The sequence below is a fragment of the Octopus sinensis genome, unplaced genomic scaffold (assembly GCF_006345805.1).
Source record: "Octopus sinensis unplaced genomic scaffold, ASM634580v1 Contig11999, whole genome shotgun sequence".
NCBI lineage: Eukaryota > Metazoa > Mollusca > Cephalopoda > Octopoda > Octopodidae > Octopus > Octopus sinensis.
Window position 1 is genome coordinate 98,333 of NW_021832528.1, and position 19,481 is coordinate 117,813.

At 36.2% G+C, this 19,481-nt stretch overlaps 1 protein-coding gene across 1 annotated transcript; it reads left to right on the forward strand.

Moving 5' to 3' along the window:
• Window positions 1-6,241: 6,241 nt before the first annotated feature.
• On the forward strand, window positions 6,242-6,774 carry LOC115229134. The gene is made up of 2 exons (XM_029799546.1): window positions 6,242-6,299; window positions 6,334-6,774. Exons 1-2 carry the CDS (start codon window positions 6,297-6,299, stop codon window positions 6,727-6,729), a joined length of 399 nt encoding a protein of 132 aa, XP_029655406.1. The 5' UTR covers window positions 6,242-6,296; the 3' UTR covers window positions 6,730-6,774.
• The last annotated feature ends 12,707 nt before the right edge of the window (window positions 6,775-19,481 follow it).

The following is a 19,481-nucleotide window of genomic DNA, read 5'->3' on the forward strand; positions in this document are numbered from 1 at the left end:
CTCCACCAATGATATATGGATAGTGGACAGTGCCCCTTATTCTACTCTCCTCAGACTGAAGGACTGCCATTCCCTCAGCACACAGTCCACTCCCTTCAAAATCGACATCCTCCTCCCCCACCCTGAGGACTGTGACACAATGGTGGCACTGAGTGATATAACACGTGACAATTATGCACGTGTTGGACATGTCTGATTATTATAGTTCATGTTTCTGACTGAGAATGGTGGAGTGACGTGGAGTCTGCTTAGCACTGATGTCTCTCTCGACAGTTGTGAGTGGAGGGGACACTCCAGGCTGTACTTCCTGAGGGATATTGAAGGTTGCTGTCCTCAGTCATGACTAAGGGGACACCCACCTAATCCTCTGCCGTATAAGGGACATGTGTCGGACTATCACCAACAATGTGACCAGGAATCACTTCCTCATTGGAGGGGCATTTGCCTACTTTGAAATAGATCAAAGGTATAAGTCATCCTCATACCAGTACTGCCCACTACACCATTCCACTGTGGAGAGACCACTCGATTGTCCTCCCTCAATTCCTTCCCTCCCCTCCTCAGGTTCCCGCCCTCACTTTGTCCTAGAAAGTACTCCACTTTGAGGGGGATGGGGCCAGGATTATATTGGCGGCACTTCAAAGGGTTGATGACGTCACTGCTAGTTTATATGTGTCTGATTCAAAGGGAAAATATTTCAAGAAAACAGTGACAAATATAATTAGTGAGCCCGTCCTTCAATTCATGAAAGTAATCATCGGCCATGACCTGCCAGTTGTCGACCACTGTCCTCGTCAATCAACGTGACTCCTCGGAAAACATGTTGACTTTGATCTCTACGAACATGGGCAGCACATTTAGGAGGATATCATTAAACCTTCACATAGGAAAGGAGAATGTTTTGAGTAGTCCCGACTGTCCAGGCTTGCTTATTCTCTACGGTTATTGCTGTGTGGGGAGGCTGGTAGGAATGGAGGGATCCCACTACGACACAAACATCCCACATCACGCCTACATATCTACCGACGGGGGAATTAATTTTAAAAAAGTATATTAATTAATAATTTAGACATTATCATTTCGACCAATAATTGGTTTCCTTGATGGTGGGTCTGTCCTCATTGCAGTGAATGCGACGATTGTTGGGCAGAGAATTAGCACTATTTTGTACTTTTCAATTGCCATTTGAGTTATTCTATCAACTACGGGGAGAGTTGGGAACACAAGGACACTCCTGTAGACATTGTCCCTCTCAGATTCGAACAGACTTCTCGTTCTTCCTCAATAAGGTACATTTATTAGGATTATTAGACTCTTTGCATACAATGCCACCAACAATCGACTTTTGATCATCACTTTAAATCTCCAAGCTCTATTGGGACGAAAATGCTCTCAAAAGGATATATTAAATAATGTATTATATTTTAATAATATATTAATTAATAATAAAATTTATATAAAATAGGTTCATGTGGGGACATGTCATTATGGGATATCCTATCCCCTCGTTTATCGACAACCACATCGCCTATGCAGAGTGGCCCACCTAATGACCCCAAAATACTGCAACTGCACAGCAGAGGACTACGAGTGGTATAACTAGAATGTAATATCAGTGACTCGTCTCCAATCCTATCAGAATGTATTAACAACGTCTCCAAATTCAACTACAATTGCTGGGAAGGAGAACCCATTCGTTCGAATAACGAGTTCCCCTCTTGGTATATTTCAGTATCCGTCTAATTCCGGGGAACATGTGCCTGAATGACCAGACCGAGGATATGAATGCCCCTCCCTGTCCATTCCAGCCCCCTTCCAACGTGAGCATAATCACTTCGGGGTACAAATCAGTGTTCAGAGTGCATGAGCAAGTCCACTTTATGATACTCCAATATAAGGTGGGTGGGGAGTGCCATGTGGTAGGGGTGGCGGTCCAATATCACGTGTGTCTGGGATTTTGGGGATGGTTACATATTGAGAATGGGGGAGGGGTGTTATAGTGTGAGGCATAAGTATGTGGACGGGGGTGACTACTCGGTTGGCGTGTCTCTCACACACAGACACCACTCCCTGTGGGTGAATGCCTCCATGGATGTCACAATTATTGGTGAGTGTAGTACTGTGGTAGTGTAGACACACAGTTGTATGGCAGTCTTGAATATGACAAGGATATTTTTGTGAATGAAATGTTTACTGTCCGAGTACACTCCAGTCTACTGAGTGACCACAAGGATGTAAATTCAAATGATTTTATTTATAAATATATTTTTAATGATGAGGTGATTAATATACATATATTTTAGTTATTGAATAACTCTATAATCACAGACACGAATACATGTGAGTATATATATACTACTCCTGGCCAGTATGTAGGCCACGTCACTACTTACTCTCACTACGGGTCTCACTCCAGTGAGTTCGTGGTTAATGTGCACGGAGAGCCCCGGATATATGAGTTGAAGTGCTCTCTGTGTGGTGAGCAACAATTTGTGACCCACAGGAAATATGTGATTGACGACTTGTACCTCCAACTTGTGAATGTTTGTGATTGGATTGAATTAGTAGTATTTGAAGCCGAATTACTTTCGTGTAGAAATGGATACTACTCGTGGTGGTGTCATTTTGGTTATTAAAATAGACGAGTCGACCTCCTCCGTATTATTACTTATATTATTTATAGTGGGGGGATGTGAGGAGGGGACTAGTATTGAGTGTGGGGAGTAGAGAGTGTGTTTGTGGGGAATATTCGAGTGGATATTCGTGGAGATATCTCATCTCCGGATTGGTCGTTGCCATTGTGCTGGTTGGAATAATCCTCATATATTTGTTCTACAAGTATAATGACTGTTCTATATATAGGAAAACGTGGATATCACGACTGGTGGGTAAAATGAAGCACTCTAAATATTTCGAATATAGGTTAACCACAATAGATTAAAATTTATTTAAAATAATAAATAGATTTATTTAAAATATTGTTTTTGTGTATTGGTAGTAAAGACACGCTGAATAGTAATAGTAGAATGTGTCCCTGTCCACGTCTGTCTCGAATTGGATTAGTCTGAGCAAGTCAGCTTCGATTTGATTTCTATATATATTAAACATATTACATTCTATGGATATCCAGGTTGGTTATTTGTGTCCAATCTTTATTCTTGACTTCAAAATCCTCATAGTTCTTGACTGCCAGAATACACGACCCCACCAAAATGTGTTTCCAGTTGTGTTTAGTCAGGGACGTCCGTCGTGTGGCTTTGGTCAAATAAATCTGTCGTGATACCACACAACCACCAGTGATATCAAAACGTGTTCAAAATTACAATCACAAAACAACGTGTCCACAAAAGTAGCAATTTGGTGATAAAATAAAATAGGCCCTTATTTTGGCGGGAACAAAAGTAGATTTGGCGGGGTGGTTTAACTCCTTTTTGGTGAGTCAGTTCATAGTCGATTATATCAGTGATGAGTGAGCAGGCAGAAGAGGATAACAAATTGGATGTCTAGCATTAGGGCGGGAAAATATTCACTTTAAAATTATAAGTGTTTTGTTTGATTGGTTAGAAAACGTGTAGTTTATATTGCCCATGATAAAATACCAAAATGATAATTTATTATATTTTTATTAAATAATTTACATTAAAATATAATTAAACTGGCGCAAATATAATTTCGTTTGTTGTGATGAGTAAATTAATTGCTAATATTATTCTAGGTTTGCCAACTAAAATAATTCTATCCTCTACAGTGAAAAAATCCTCCTCACTTCAGAACAGTAAAACATCCCAAAGCAGTCCCCTGAAAGAAAACAGGCCTCCCAATGCTCAGAGTCGGTATAATTTGATCAAAAATCGTGAGCCATTTCGTCCTCAAATCCCCGAAAGACCCCCAATTGGTTAATTAAATGACCCATTTTAGAATTCGATGAGTTCAATCTCCACTCAGCAGCACGTGCAATTGATAGAAGAAAGGCCGACCAGGACTTTGAAGTAAACCGACTGATGCAACAACAGGAAAATGAGCATTCAAGGAGGGAGCGTGAGAAGGAGGAGATCTGTGCTATCAGGAGACAGGCCTCCTCCTTCCGAGCCTCACAAATACGCAAATATAAATCACTCCAACCAATATCAAGGCCTAAACTAACATTGCCCATTTCTCCTAAGTTCCATTCCTACAGTTGGCAACGAAAATAGTCTTTCTTGCTAATAAATGTCTGTTTAATTCGTTCGACATGTCTCATTGGCTGACAAAGCTATTTTATGCTAAGGGGGGTCCCTTACCATTTTTAATTGGTTCCCTACTAAGCCCACTCTATGGTAATGGGGGTCCCTTATCATTATTATTTGGTCTCTTAATGACCCCATTTTTTGGTAAGGGGGGTCCCTTACCAGTTTTAATTGCTCTATAAATAACCCCATTTTATGCTAAGGGACCCCCCTTATGCCTAATTGGTCCTTGTAATTTATTAAAACACAAATAGTGTAGTTCATTTAAATAAAGACCATTTTTAAGGAAATAATAGAAATACTATTTATGTATTAAGTGTTAATTATTGAATATGAATAAATTAATAACAATTGATTGTAATACAAGTGATGGTGGTGACGTGAGGAGTAATATGATAGGACGTATTAACATACAATGGTGGAAGTGTTGCTGCAATGTGTGGAAAGAACTCAATCGCCTTTGCCTGTGACACACAGTTCGGAGTCCGCTACCAAGTAATATCCAACAATTTCTGCAAAATATTCCGCCTCAACAAACACGTCTACATTGCCATGTCAGGCTTCCAAAGCGACATTCTCACATTGTACCCCCCAACCTCCCCACCACAGCCACCACAATCTGCAGGCGGAGATCAGCCAATTCGAGTTGAACGAGCACAGGGAATTGAGTCCTCAAAGAGTGGCCAACATAGTCTCCTATATGTTGTATGACAAGAGGTTGACCTTCCACTCACCCACAGGTTTTCTCCCTGGTTTATTGAGCCAATCGTGGGAGGGATTTCCTTCACGGAGGAGGGGTCTCCCAGGCCTTATCTTGCCCATTTTGACTCGATTGGAAGTCTGTCGGAGACCTGTGACTTTGCAGCGTCGGGGACTGCTTGTGAGGCGTTGATTGGGTTGTCGGAGTATACTTATAAGGAGGGGATGGTTGGTCTGTGGGGGTTTTGTTTAGGAGGATGGGCCACTTTTTGAGGCTATTTCTCAGACCGTGTTGAATTCGGTTGATCAAAATGCCTTTTCGGGGAAGGGGGTTCTCGTTTTTATTATGTTTGTGGGGGTTTTGATGTTGTAGATCTCCTGAGAGGGCTGTGGTCAGTACTTTGAAATGTAGGGGAGATTAATTTTTGGACTTTCCTAATAATTTTGTCTTTATTTTCAATTTATTTTAATATCTAGGCTTTTGAGTTTTTAGAAATATATATTTTGTTGTTGGTGGTATTGATAATGGAACGTGATTCTACAAGATCAAAAAATTATTAAATGTATTGATTAAAATGCAGGGATTTCGCAAAAGAGTGTCGGCTATCTTTCCGAAATATTCCAACGTGTTATGTCAACAATAATAAACTATTTTTGACATGATAAATGGCCTGAAGATATGACAAGTCTATGTCTTAAATTTATTTTGGTCAAGACTAAGAATAAATTCCAAAGGAAGAATATCATCTATACAGAGAATGAAGAGATTCTTCACAATTTAGATGAAAATGGTGATGAGGACATTGATCGTGCAAAACAGAAGAATGAACACAGAAGATACTGTCTATAATTTTAACTTTTTTTTATATATTAGTTATAATTTCTAGCATGCTTAAATTAGTTTTTTAGCTGGATACCATAATTCTAGAATATTCCAGAACACTGTAGAACATTCTTGGATATTCTCGACCTATATTCTTATTGAAAAAGCTGTGCTAAATTTTGATTTATGATTGTTAAGCACGTCATTTGTCCTAGAAATAGATAATTGGACGTAACTTATAGTCTGCTTACTTAGTCATCAGGCCAATTATCAAAAGAAGCTTGAAATTCCAAGAGGGAGTGTTTTGTGGGTCTTGAATGACATTTTTCTACCTCCATGTCTTTAAAAAGGAATCTCATCTCTTTAATTATTTTTTATTGATTTATAATAATCATGATGAGTTTTGATTGGTTAAATTCCATAATTCAATAAAAATAAAATTATATATAATATCGTAAAATAATTAATATGTGTATATTATTAAATTATAATTCGATGGTTTACCTGATAGAATAGTATAATAAAATAATATACTTGGCATAATCCTAATGGTTTCTAGTGTGCTCTATTTATTCCCATATTTAGGTCCTATCTGTCTCTCTATCACTTCCCGATGATTTCGAGACCACATTCAACGACTTCAAATTGAAGCACAAGTATGACTACATCATCATCCACCTCAACGAAGACAAATCAAGCTTAGTCGTGGCCGATAAATGTGACACCTCTTCAAGAGAGAAGACTCAAATCTTTGAGGAAATGTCCGAGAAAGTCCTAAACCTCGACAAAAGCTGTTTCATTCTCTTTGATAACCCTTTCGCGTGGATCAAGTTCATAAAGGAACAAGAAGACGTCAAGACAAAAATGCTTCTGGCCTCTTCCTTCCAGAGTGTCCGAACGAGGTACAACACAGGCTATTTCGAGGCCTATGGACCCTCCGATATGGTTTATGGCACTTTTATTAACAATCGTAAATCCTAATCCCTTCTTAATTATTACTGGAAGTGTTATTTAACATGATTATTCTAATTTGGTGTTTTTTCTTTGTCTATTTCCTCATCAGTGTGCCCAAAGTTGGATTCTTTTTTGTTCCTAAAATTTGTACGCTTTTGATTTGTCTGATTTATGGGTAGGTTAGTTATTGGGGAGGATTTGTTCAATTAAATGTATTTAATTATGCCAATATTTAAGGAATAAATTGATTGAATAACTTATAAATTCTTTTCCGACTAACCTACTGTCCGTGTCTTCTAATTCTGTGCCCTGTGAATATTCCGTCTCTCGTTTGGATATTAGAAAACACAATAATGACGTCTGACATCTCAGTTCGGATATTTGACATCCTAGTTCGGATATTCGATACCAAAAAGGTGTAGAAGTGAATATGCTTAGTTTAAGCAGTTCTTGTATGTTTGGTTAATGTTGAGATATTCGATTATTATACTCCATCAACGTATTAGATTACCCAATTGTGTGCATTTTGTACTTATCATCTAATCCTGAGATATTCTTTTATTCACTAATCATTTAATGAAAAAAAGAATTCGGTCAAGTGTTGAAAGCTTCATGGAAGGGAAGCCGACGCGATCGAGAAAGAATTAGAGCGTACTATCGCAAAGGATATTCGCTCGAAAAACCATCTGAGATATTTATATTTAAATTTTCGGTAAATAAATTTATCAGTAGTTTAGATTTGTCATCCAATTTTTTAACTTTTCAGATTGTTGATTGAAAATATTTGAGATAAGTGACAAAATTACGAACACTGATGCAGAAACTCGATTTATATTGCAATACTTCATTTATTTAGGATCCCTGGTTCAAATATTTTCACTTTTTTTAATAAATGGTTTTTCATTAAAAAATCATTCTATTAAATGACTTGATCAATTCAATTTGAATTTTCTATATACAAACAAAAACGAATACTCTAAGAAAGGGCATGTTCATTATAGTCAATTTAAAGAAATTAATATTTGATATAAAGTTTGAAAATTTTAAATATTCATGCGTTATTTGATGAATTTAATAGACCTATTTAAAACCAAAAGTTTGAACCTTAAATTTTTTTTATGAAGTACTTGGAGAAAGACTGCAAAATGACAGTCCTTCCGAACGCACATAGAATGGTTGTGTTGTCTCCTTTACAAATAGAAACACATAATTGATGACTCTGCCTCATCAAAAGTGCGTAGTTTGCATCTAACTTTTCCACGACTGGGCAGAATTGGCGGACTGGAAAGATCTGAATCATCTCGTAGTCTTTTTGGGTATCCCCTTATTCCACCTGCATTACAGTTTCCTTTTCATTGAGTAGAGAATGCTCACCCCAATGGTGTACGAGTTAGTAGGGGCAACATAAGTCACTCGGATGTGCGTTGGGAGAGAACATGTTTAGTCCTCGAATCCCTACCAATGTCACATTTCTCTACTGAGTGAATACTCCCCATCACTCCCCGACCCAGTTCCACGCTCAGAGGCTTTCCTAATTTAATTTACCTTGTGTTATTTGAGTAATTTATATTAACAAATCCACAAATTTATTTGAAAATGAGCGTTCATCATTTATGCTTATTCTACAATCAGTTTTAAGGTCAGTTTTGAAATATTTATTGCAATTTTTTTTTTCGTTCGAAATGAATACTTTTGCTAAAACCTAATTTTTTTGTCAATTTGTAATTTTAAACTAATGTATGTAAAGCAGAACTGATGGCGATCCAGTTTCCCCTCACTATTGCTTGGGACACGTTCTGGAGGAGCCATCTCGTCTCCAGAGGATTGTGTGTTCTCAGGGTCTTGAGACGTCCAATACACATGAGGAAGCGCAACGACTCCTTCCCAATCGATCCCAGGGTTTCGACAGCAACCGGCCGGAAAACGAAACGATCGGTGAGCCCATCATATTTCTTCTTCTTGATGTCCTCTGCTCTATCCGCAGCTGTGCCAGCATTGCAGGCACTTTCCAACATATTTGTCTTGGACAAGGAGTCGGAACATGTTGAATCCCATACGAGAGGCTTTCCTTCCAAAAACGGAAAGATAGTCATCCCGTCTGGGCGTTTTCCATCTCCTCGGTCCAATCCAGGTGGTTCCAGCACTGATGGGAATCCGATTGAATCGAGAGCTCTTCTTATAACGTCGTTGAGAGCTGAATGCCTCGGGAATCTACCAGCGCTTTTTCGACAGGAAAGAGGGTGGAGTCCAAATTGATCAATTGAAATTCTACAGAATTTTCAATTTTCACGTGTTCTTATAGAACTACTCTTTAACCTCCCTGGCTTAAAGTTGAGAGTCTACTTGCCCACTGGTTTTCTCACATTATTTTCTTTTGTCCTATTTTAAAGCATTATTTTTCAATCTTCAAATTATTTATTTCAATTTGCTTACAGTTATCCTCGTCAATCTACCAATTATTGTATTCAGGATTCTTTCCAGAGTATCCACAGTACTGTTGCATATAATTTAAGAGTATTATCATTGCATAATCAGTACTATATTCACTTTACTTGCAAGTAAGTCGTATTTGTGCATTTTTTCCATTTCTATGGTAAGAGGGGTCCCTTCTCATGCCTAATTGGTCCCTTACTAAGCCAACTCTATGGTAAGAGGGGTCCCTTATCATGCATAATTGGTCCTTTTGATTTACTAGAAGCACAACTTGTGTGGTTCATTAAATAAAGATTATTATAAGGCAATAATTGAAATACTATTTAGTGATTTCAACCTCAATTGAAGTAATTATCTCTTTTACTGTTCTGGATATATTGTGATATCCACCCGTATCTCCACCAATTATTAGCTGCTGTAGATTGTCTGCTTGTGTCATGAGTCTATTCGATTTGTTCACAAAAAATGTGTCTTCATAAATAATAATTGTAGCACCCGTCCACATTTTATAGCAAAAATTCTCAACATTTTCATCACTGAGTTCCACTGAGAACACATTGCCTTGTACGTATCAAAGAATGGATTTTGAGTTAAACATTCCTTCAATTTTAGAATTATATACAATCCACTAAGAAGGGTCAGTAAAGTTAGTCTCCTTTAAACAATAAGAGAGTATTGAATGCAAAGATTTGTTTTATTCAATCCAATGTCATTTGACTGCATGGCCAATAAATTACCCGCTTTTTGAAATGACTTTAGGATTCGTTCACTTTTTTGTGCAACCAACATTAATCCAAGATTTTTCGATATTCTGGCCAATCATATAATTCCATATTAATAAGCTATATTTAATAGTTAATATATGGACTCAGGGTATCTATTTGTGGCTTTAAAAAGTTGACTAAGTTCAATTTTATATTCACCAAGATTCTCTTGTTCACATCGTCAGATATTACATTTAATATTGAACCCAAAAAGTTTGAAAACATTTATTTGGGAACTCGACGTGTTTTATCAGAGTATAAAGTTCATCCGAAAGTGAATAACATAGAAAGACTGTGTATTATTCGAACTAAGTTAAGAAGGGTTTTACTTCTATTACTATGAATTGCAAAAATATGCTTTTTTAAAATCGGATTTTGTATCAACAAAAATGAAATTTTGAGGTTCTTGAAAGGAAAGAAAACATACATGACTACGATTTTTATCTTTGAAGTTTTTAGTAAAAAATAAATAAAATTAAATAACGTTATAGTTGTTGTGTGTCCACATTATGACTACTCGATTACGAGTCCCGTATCTAAACCGTCGAAGAAACCTACCAGGAGCCAAAGCCTGTGGGTCAGGACCAGAAGGCCGAATGCTCAAATTACGAGAAATTGTGACTGCGGTGACCAGATTTGAGCGAATTGAGGGCTACCACGACCAACTCCACGAAGCACAAGGATATGCAGAAATCGTGTCCCCTCCCTATCCAATATCACTAGTTAATTCAACGTGCATTACTCTACGGGGACAGACATACTGAAACCATGAAATACGCCAATTACTGGCTTTTGGTTCTTTTTGTTTTTTCTATAAAATTCCAGGAAAAAGATTTGATCAGAAAATTATTCCGAGTCCTCGTGCCTCGTTTCCAAGACCACGTGGATTCCTACACCAATCTTCTCACTGCCCCTCACCGTTATCCCGGAACAGGAGTCAAATTGTCGATTTTAGAACTTAAAGGTTATTGGGATTATTGATTGTAAGGGAATCCGTGGCCTCCTCTTAACGAAAGGATGTCTGAGGATAACTTTCTGCATAATGTGCTTGTTAGGGGTCTTTGGAAGGACTGCAATGTCTAACTGTGCTGTTTATTATTAAATATGTTTATAAGGGAATAATTATTTCGTAGATGTAGATTTCTGTTATATTGTGAATTTCCTAGCGTGGATTACTTCGAAATTTTTTGGTAAAAACAGATATTTTTAATTTTTTATTGAAATTGAATGATTTTGAATACTTGGATACATGTTTTTAATTATTTTATTAACTGATTATAAAATGAATGATATAATTTGTCAGGATAATTTAATAAATTGTGAATAATTTTAATTTAAATGTTTGTCTTCATCATAGTGCTAGTTTCTAAAATCACGTCAAAAACCTGTGAATTAAAATCGGGATACACAACAAAAATGTTTATAAAATTCTAAAGTATACCTAGATCGCTACGAGATTGCATTTTTCCGAACATTGAAACTGATTCGAATATCATATATGTTCATATACTCAATAATGTCTCATTTGTTAAAAGACCAAATTTTGGAATATTTCCAAAACTTGAAGCACTGTCGATAATTGTTTATTCATTTGCGTAGAGAATGTTCTGGTTCCTTGAAATATATTATGGACGATACTTTTTATGGTCTGAAATCGTTAAATGCAGTGTAATGACTTAATTCAATTATTTTCAACTATAGATTTCTTTGGAGTTGCTGGGAATTGCAGTATTTCAGTCGTTCGGCATTCTTGACCTGTTCGAGTTTGTCACATCTGTATTTTTAAGAATAACAAAATTCTAGTTCTTTGCCGAAATACAAAACGTACCTTCCTTTTATTAGCATTAAATACAGAATTTCTTTTGAAAGCTCTATAATCTGCTTCCAAATAGGTGAATCCCAACCAACATCGTATTCATTTCGATGTATAAGCTTAGAATACTTGGAGGTGATGATTCTGATTTAATTCTACAGTAAGTCCATATCTATTTCATAGCCTAGTAATAATTTCCAGTTGAATCTGACGTACGGAACATTCACAGTGACCACTGTGGGAGCAACAGGTATGAATATTACTTATCCAAGCATGCAATGAGTGTCTCCCATACGATTCGGACAATGCCATATGTTAAGGCATAAGGAAATAAAAAAATATTAACATTCTTTATTCTAATAATAATATTCATTCCGGTACTTAATTAAGCTCATTTCCATATTGAATTTTTTTCTCTATTCAAACATTTTAATTGTTAATAAGTACTGCAACTGATAACTGATTTTTGATCAGTAATTTCAATGGCATTCTCAACGAGCAAATCATTAGTCACACTCGTTCTAACACATTCATATTCTGTCCCGTCCACTGAAAGGGTAGACAGTCTGTAGCACTGTTGTTTGCCAATTGGTTTTGCCAGAATATACCATTCGCACAGTTGTACTGACAAAACTGTTTACATTGTCAAACCTCGTTGTAGCACACCAACCAATCCACACGAGCACTCCCAACGCGACTCCAATTGGCACAGGAGAATGTTTCCTCAATTCGGAATGCACCACGGGGCAGGAAAATAGTGGGGAACATTACTCTCACTCTTGACACTACTTAACACTGACATGCAACTCATTCTACATGTGGCGCTTATATCAAGAAGGTGTTAATCAGATTTTCCATTCGACAGCCCACTTGTCCTCAGTGAATCTTAACTATCAATGTATGTCAACTAAAAATATATAAATTGGAAAATCATCGTGTGTTCGGAAGACGTTTCTATCTGTAATGATATTTGGTCTCATTTTATCACGAAAACATGAATTCAGATTTTATTTCTGACTCGCTGTTTATCGTCCCTTACTTGACCACATATTTCTACACGTGCATATTCATCACTGGACAGACTCCTGAGGACTGACATAAAAATGGGCTAAAATATCTTATTTTATTAAATCTTGAAAAAATACAAAATTCTAATATATATAATCAGTCCTTGAGATGTATTCAATAAGCAAAGAGCAGGCCGAATACTACTCATACTACTTTGACATGCTGCGGGCAGATCACGTGTCTATTCCAGGTTATGAGTATGTCATTGACCACTAGGGAGAGCGTTGATTAGTTTTTTTGAAAAATCCAAATTGTCCAAAAATTTGTTGGCCTTCATTTGGGAGACTGCCGACAAAGACCAAGACGGGCGACTAAATAAAGCGGAATTTGTGGTTGCCACACACATGGTAGTGCTCTTCATTCATGGATATTCTGTCGACCCATCGAATGCACTAATTATTCATAAATATGCCAATGAACTATTTTCGAATTCAATTGACTTATCCAACCATTCTTCTGTGAACAAAGAACAGGACAATTCTAACAGTTTATACTACACTTTCCTAAGCATACTTTATTTATAGAAATGAAACCTCTGGGTCAGTCTTCGGAGGACAGCGTTTCCAATCGACCCTCCGGGATATTTTCACATATGTCCAGTTTGGGAGAAAAAGGATGGAAGGAATACATGGAGGACTATTTTCGATCCCCAGAGGGTGTTGCTACAGACGAAAAACTCAAAAAACTTTCCAAAATTTTAGGCCAAGTGGAGTTTGAAAGAATTTATTTGAGCAATAAACTAAAGAAATATAAACTGTTTGAGTAATTACCATTTCTTGTGTTCTAATACAGGAAGATAATGAGACGTGGAAATACTCGACATTAGTCAGATTAGTGTAATAAGTCAGAGTTTTAAGAACAGATCAAAAAACTTAGTAAATTAACTTGGAATCAACTGCGTTGAGCAAAAATACATTTCATGACCATTTTTTCTAGAAAATCAGAGAAATTGAATTTATCTAATGAATCCTGGTTTATATTCCTTTAATGCACTAAATTAGAATTTCATGGTGGCTTAACATTTATGAAAATTATTTTATCATAACGAATTTTAGTAAATGATTGTTTACAGTTCGACTTGTTTTAACAATTGCCGTTTTGTCCAGTATCATTAATTTTTTATTTACGGAAGATTCTCGCGAGGTCGACAGAAGAAAAATATAATACTCAAGTAAAGTTTAAAAACTAATTGAATTTCCTAAATTCCGTCAAATTAGTGATATTTAAATTCTACAATTAACATCCATACTGATGCTGGAAACATTAGAATATACTGGCGTTTTTTCTCACGATAGCAACGGAGATCAACTGGAGAAGCCACCGGGTCTCACGTATGTCGTGGCTTTTTAATGTGACTAAGCGTCCAAGCTTCTTTAGGAAGCGAAGTGATTTCCCACTTATTCCTCCAGTTGTCTCGACCACAATCGGACAGAACACGAATCGATCTCGCAGCGCTTCGTATTTTCTCTCCTTTGCCCTCATCGTTTTTTTTGTTTTAGCTTTTTTAATTTTTGAGCTTTTTGTGTTTTAATTTTTGATTTCTACTTTTTTTTGTTTTTTTCATTTTTTCAGTTTTGTTTTTAATTTAATTTTTTTTGTTTTTCTTTTACATTTTTTAGGTATTCTATATTTTTTCAACAGAAGAAAAGCACAAATATTTTGGGTACACAAACAGATAAATAAGATACACACCAGAAGTAACAGACACACCAAGTTCAAACGCCACATTAGATAACAAACATATACACAGCACACCAGATAACTAACAGACATACTACATAACTAATAGACACATCAGATGAATAACACATTAAATAGATAAAAAATTAAGTTGGCAAAGAAAGCGGAAGGCAAAGAAGCCGCAGAGAACGAATAAAAAAGTCAAAATTTAAGATTTTTAATTAAATAACTTAACCTCAGCTTTTTTCAGCCTCGTTTTCTTTTCTTTAGCTTCGTTTTACCCTTTCCGCTATCTATTAAAAAATTATTTTTTATCAGTAAAAAGGATTAGAAAAAAGAGGGATACCAAAAATAAACGCCATCTTTACAAAAAACTTAAATAAATAGTTAATAATAGAATTAAACAGTTTCTCGAAACACTTTCAAGAAGAAAAAGGAATAAGCTAGTTATTAAGTACCGGCTCGGAGGATTGAAAGACAATTCCAGGATAAAACAGCCAGCGAGATCCTCTGAATAATGATTATAAATTTCATGGGATCTCTGGAGCGATGGGTGCACAGACGGCCAAGTTTCTTTGGATGAGCAACGGTCTTTGCCCCGAAAACACAGGAAGTCTCAACGGCAATTCACAAAAGCGAAAGCGATCGCACAAATTATCGTATTTAGTCAGTTTCATGGATTCGGCCTTCACAGCCGACAAGCAGTGGAATTCAATGCTCCTTTGGCGAAAGAGTCGGCACAGGTGACGTCCCAAACGAGCTGCTTCTCGGATTCAAGAGCAAAAAAGCGTACAGCCGTCGGAACGTTTTGCATCTTCATGGTCGAGGCCCGTCGGTTCCAGAACTGAAGGGAAACCAGCTCTTTCCAGGGCTTTGTGAATTAAATTGTTAATTTCAGTGTACCGAAAAAATTGGCCGGCACTCATTCGACAGGACAGAGGATGTAATTCAAGTGGGTCAACTTTAGCCCCAAACGACAGGGGTGAGGTCTGCAGACGTGGAGTTCAAGGCGATTGCAGATACCCAAACGGAGTGAATCTCTATCGAAGACAGTATCCAAAAGCAGAGAAGGGAGTACATTCAGCCAGGAGTCTGAGTATGACTGACAGACGGAACGAAAACAGGCCAGTCTGTGTTGGTCGAGGAGTGGTTCCAAGTCAGCTGAAGATCGACGGCAAAGAATTTTGTCCCAATCCCGCTGAGAAATGACATCGGAAGGGATTTCAGAATAATTTTGTTTCCAAAGTGCAAGGGCCGAATCAACATCAGAGTCCAAAGATAATTCAGTAGTTTTTTCTAGAATCTTTTAGACAAGGAGATATGATCCAGACGCCAAAGAAAAAAAGGCTTGAAGAGCCAAATCAAGACTGGAACGGAGGTCCAGACCTCCGTGACTCACAGGAAGTTTAGCCTGACACCAGGCAATATCGTCGAAATGCACATTGAGAATTTTCTCCGCAAACCTCCGAACCAAGGAATGATAAAATTCCAGCACTTGCGTGACATAAAAACAAGGAGAGTTTCTCAGCATATAAATGATTTTTGTTTTAAAAGATAGTTTTTGAAGATGTAGAATGAAGGATAAGGATCAATGACAGAAAGTTTTTCAGAAAGAGATGCAATGAGATTTTTTTGGAGAGGAGGATTCGTGTAGCTGAGTCGGCGAGAATCGGTGACCCCAGAATTTCCAGATCAGACAAAGGTGTTGTCTCAACTGGGGAAGGAGTCCGAAAAAAAGAGAAAAGTTCTTAAACAGTGAAATTGACAAACTCAGACGTGTTGGAATTAATGACCAGACCAATGTTCGATAACGCCGGAATTAGAGTGACTAAGTCTTTCAACAAAACATCGGGCGGACCGCCCAGGGTACAACAATCAAGATACCAAAGATTTAAACAAAATTTATCAGGAATGGAATTCGTACTGTCAGTATTTCTTTTTGTGAGGTCTTCATGTGAAACTGATAATTGATCATTTTCAATTATTTCCAAAGTATCTCTTAAATCAACAAATTTTTGTTTCAATAGAGCTGTAATGTAGATCTATTAGCTGCATTTCCAGATCTTCAAAATTTATTCATTCTAGAATCTTTAAATTAAGTTTATCGAATGTAATTAAATCTGGATATATTCTAAAGTTGGATGTTTGGGAAAATAGTTTTAATTCAACAAATCTTGAAGAAAATTCATGAATTACTGACTGAATTAACGACGAAAATTCTAGAATTTGTTTAGGTAGATCTTTTTTCATAGACACTAAATCTAATTTTAAGAATTTTTTAGTATTTTTAACATTTAAAATTGTTGGAAAGTAAGTCAATGTTAAAAACAACCAATTTGGCCTCAAATGCCTGAATTAAGTCAATCGTGTAATATAATAATTTATTACCACCTTTCAAATTCAATTCATTTAAATGGCACATAAAATCTGCCAAAAATGTTAGTTTAAGGATCCATCCAGGGTCCATTAATTGTGGATACTTATCAATTACTTTTTCACTCTGTAAAAATATTTGAACTTCATCAAACCACTGGACAAATCGTTCAAGAACTTTTCCACGGCTCAACCATCTTACGTTGTTATACATAATTAATCCTTTTAACAGATTATAAAAAACCCATATGTAGTGAATTTACTTCATTTAATATTGTCTGAAATTTTCTTTTATTTAAGGACCGAGCAGAAATGAAGTTAATTATTTTTGTGACAATGATTGTAATGTGCTCGAATGGCTCGAATCCAGATTTTGCACATAAAACCTGAAGGTTGTAAGAAAAACGAATAACCTGTTGATGAATGATGCAATGAAGACCAAGAACTGGATGCCCGACGTGCTGTGTAAGTAAGCTGACAAAACCGATATTCTTTCCAATCATACTGGGTGCACCATTTGTGGTTATTGATACTATTTTTGAAATATCTATCTTATTCTTTGTGATCGAATTTACAACTGTGTTAAAAATATCAACTCCTTTATTAGTTGTTGCTAATGCTGGCAAAAACAATAATTCTTCCATAATAGTATTTACGGCGCAATATCTGACAAAAATTGCTAGGGGTGACAATCCAGATATGTCCGTACTTTCGTCAACACAAAGGGAAATGAAATCATAAGACTTGATATCTTTACTTTGTTGAAGAAAGATATTTTAATTCATCACCAAAATTCTTTTCTTTATTTCGTGAAAATGGAATATTTTTTCTACAATTTTTGGATTTTCTTTGAATAAGAATAGTGCACATTTTATCCACGCTTCTTTTATATATTCACCATCAGAAAAAAGCTTTCTATGCTTCGCAATAACATGAGAAATAACGTAACTAACACCGATTGAATCAGATTGACTGTTAAAGAGTGTTTTGAATTATTCTGATTGTTGAGAGTTCTTTTTAACTAAGATGTAATTGTTTCTCTTTGATATTTTAATCTCTAAAATTCAAGAACAAAAGTCCCATTAGGCAGTTTAATCACTTTATAATTTTTTATTAATAAGATTTGATTTAATTCTTGATTAAGATAAAATCGATACTATGGAGTCCCTGAAATTTTTTAACGGAGTCCCTTTGGGGGTCCCCATTTAAAAAAGGTTGAGAAACGCTATTCTAGAGCCTCTAAGGTCTTTTGAGAAGATTCAACATTTTAAAATGTGGCATCAAAAGTTTCAAAAGTGCCACCCATGGCAAGGCTATAGAAGAACAGATCGCGCGTCTGCAGAGTCTTGAGCCATTTTGTTTCTTGTTTGTGAACTTTCTAGACGTGCCTGATTGGAGGTCTATTCTGGGTTAAACAATTTGCGTGAGCTATTTGTTTGTATGTGTAGATTCATCGATCAGAGGAGAAAGAATATAAACTGTCAGTGATTTTTTATATTTTGTAGGACGGGGGATTTTTTAACTCTCTATTTGTTGTAATTTTCCTTTGCAAACTGATAGGGACACTTATGATTTAATGCTTTTACAAACCATTACACGCAACTTTTACCTGTGAAATTGGACAAGTGATATGAATTAAAATTTACAACCGCGTTCTTTTTGCTACCAAATATTAAATACAGAAAAATACATAGCCTGAAATGACACAACTATGCAATACTGGAATCGCCACGATTGGAAATAGTACATCTGTAAGATTTATACCAATTTTAACAAAGCAATTTTCAAATTTGACACTTTTTGTATCAATTTTGGTAATCATGTAAAGCGAAGAAAGAGACATTTTCTATTTACAATTGGACTTAAACCATTTTTAATTAATTTTGACATCTTTTTAAAATTGTGCTACCAAAACAATCGTTCTTGAATAGTCCAAAACAATTCAGTAAATGTATACAGACCTGACACCCTACCCCTTTATCATCTCTGCCAAGAAAATCCTCTTGTCAAATTGTTCACCGGACGGGGACTCGTGGACGATGTCTGCTTTGGACTCAAACTCGTGGAGGCATTTGACAACTCAGGATCAGCCAATGGCCGGACACGGGTGATTACGGCTTTAACTAACTAACTAACTAACTATACAGAGCGTAACTGATTCTTAATATAAGATTTAAACAATTCTAATTTTTTGAGAAAATGTCATTGCTATGGAACATTTTCTCATAAAAATATTTTTTTATTATTAAATTTAAACATTCAACAAATACGGGAAAGCTGAATTATTGAGTAAGGCATTATTAACAAACATTGGTCTGAACTTTGTAAATCCTCGGCAGTGATGACGGTGATGACACAATTTTTTAAATCAATGAGTCGGAAAATTCCTCCTCTATTTAAACAAAATTTGCTTTATGTTACAAAGTCACCAAAAAAATAAATGGGAACTTTTTTCTCTTTATTACTAAGTGACTTCAGACCTCTACCGAATTTATTTCTTGAAATAAAAGTCATTGTTAGCCGGTTAGAAGTGAATATGATTGACTCGTGATGTCTATATCTACACATTTCCTATAATATCCAGACTAATGAGCTACAAGACTCAAAAAAACATTTTCCGAAAATCCAACGGAAAGAAATTGTTAGTA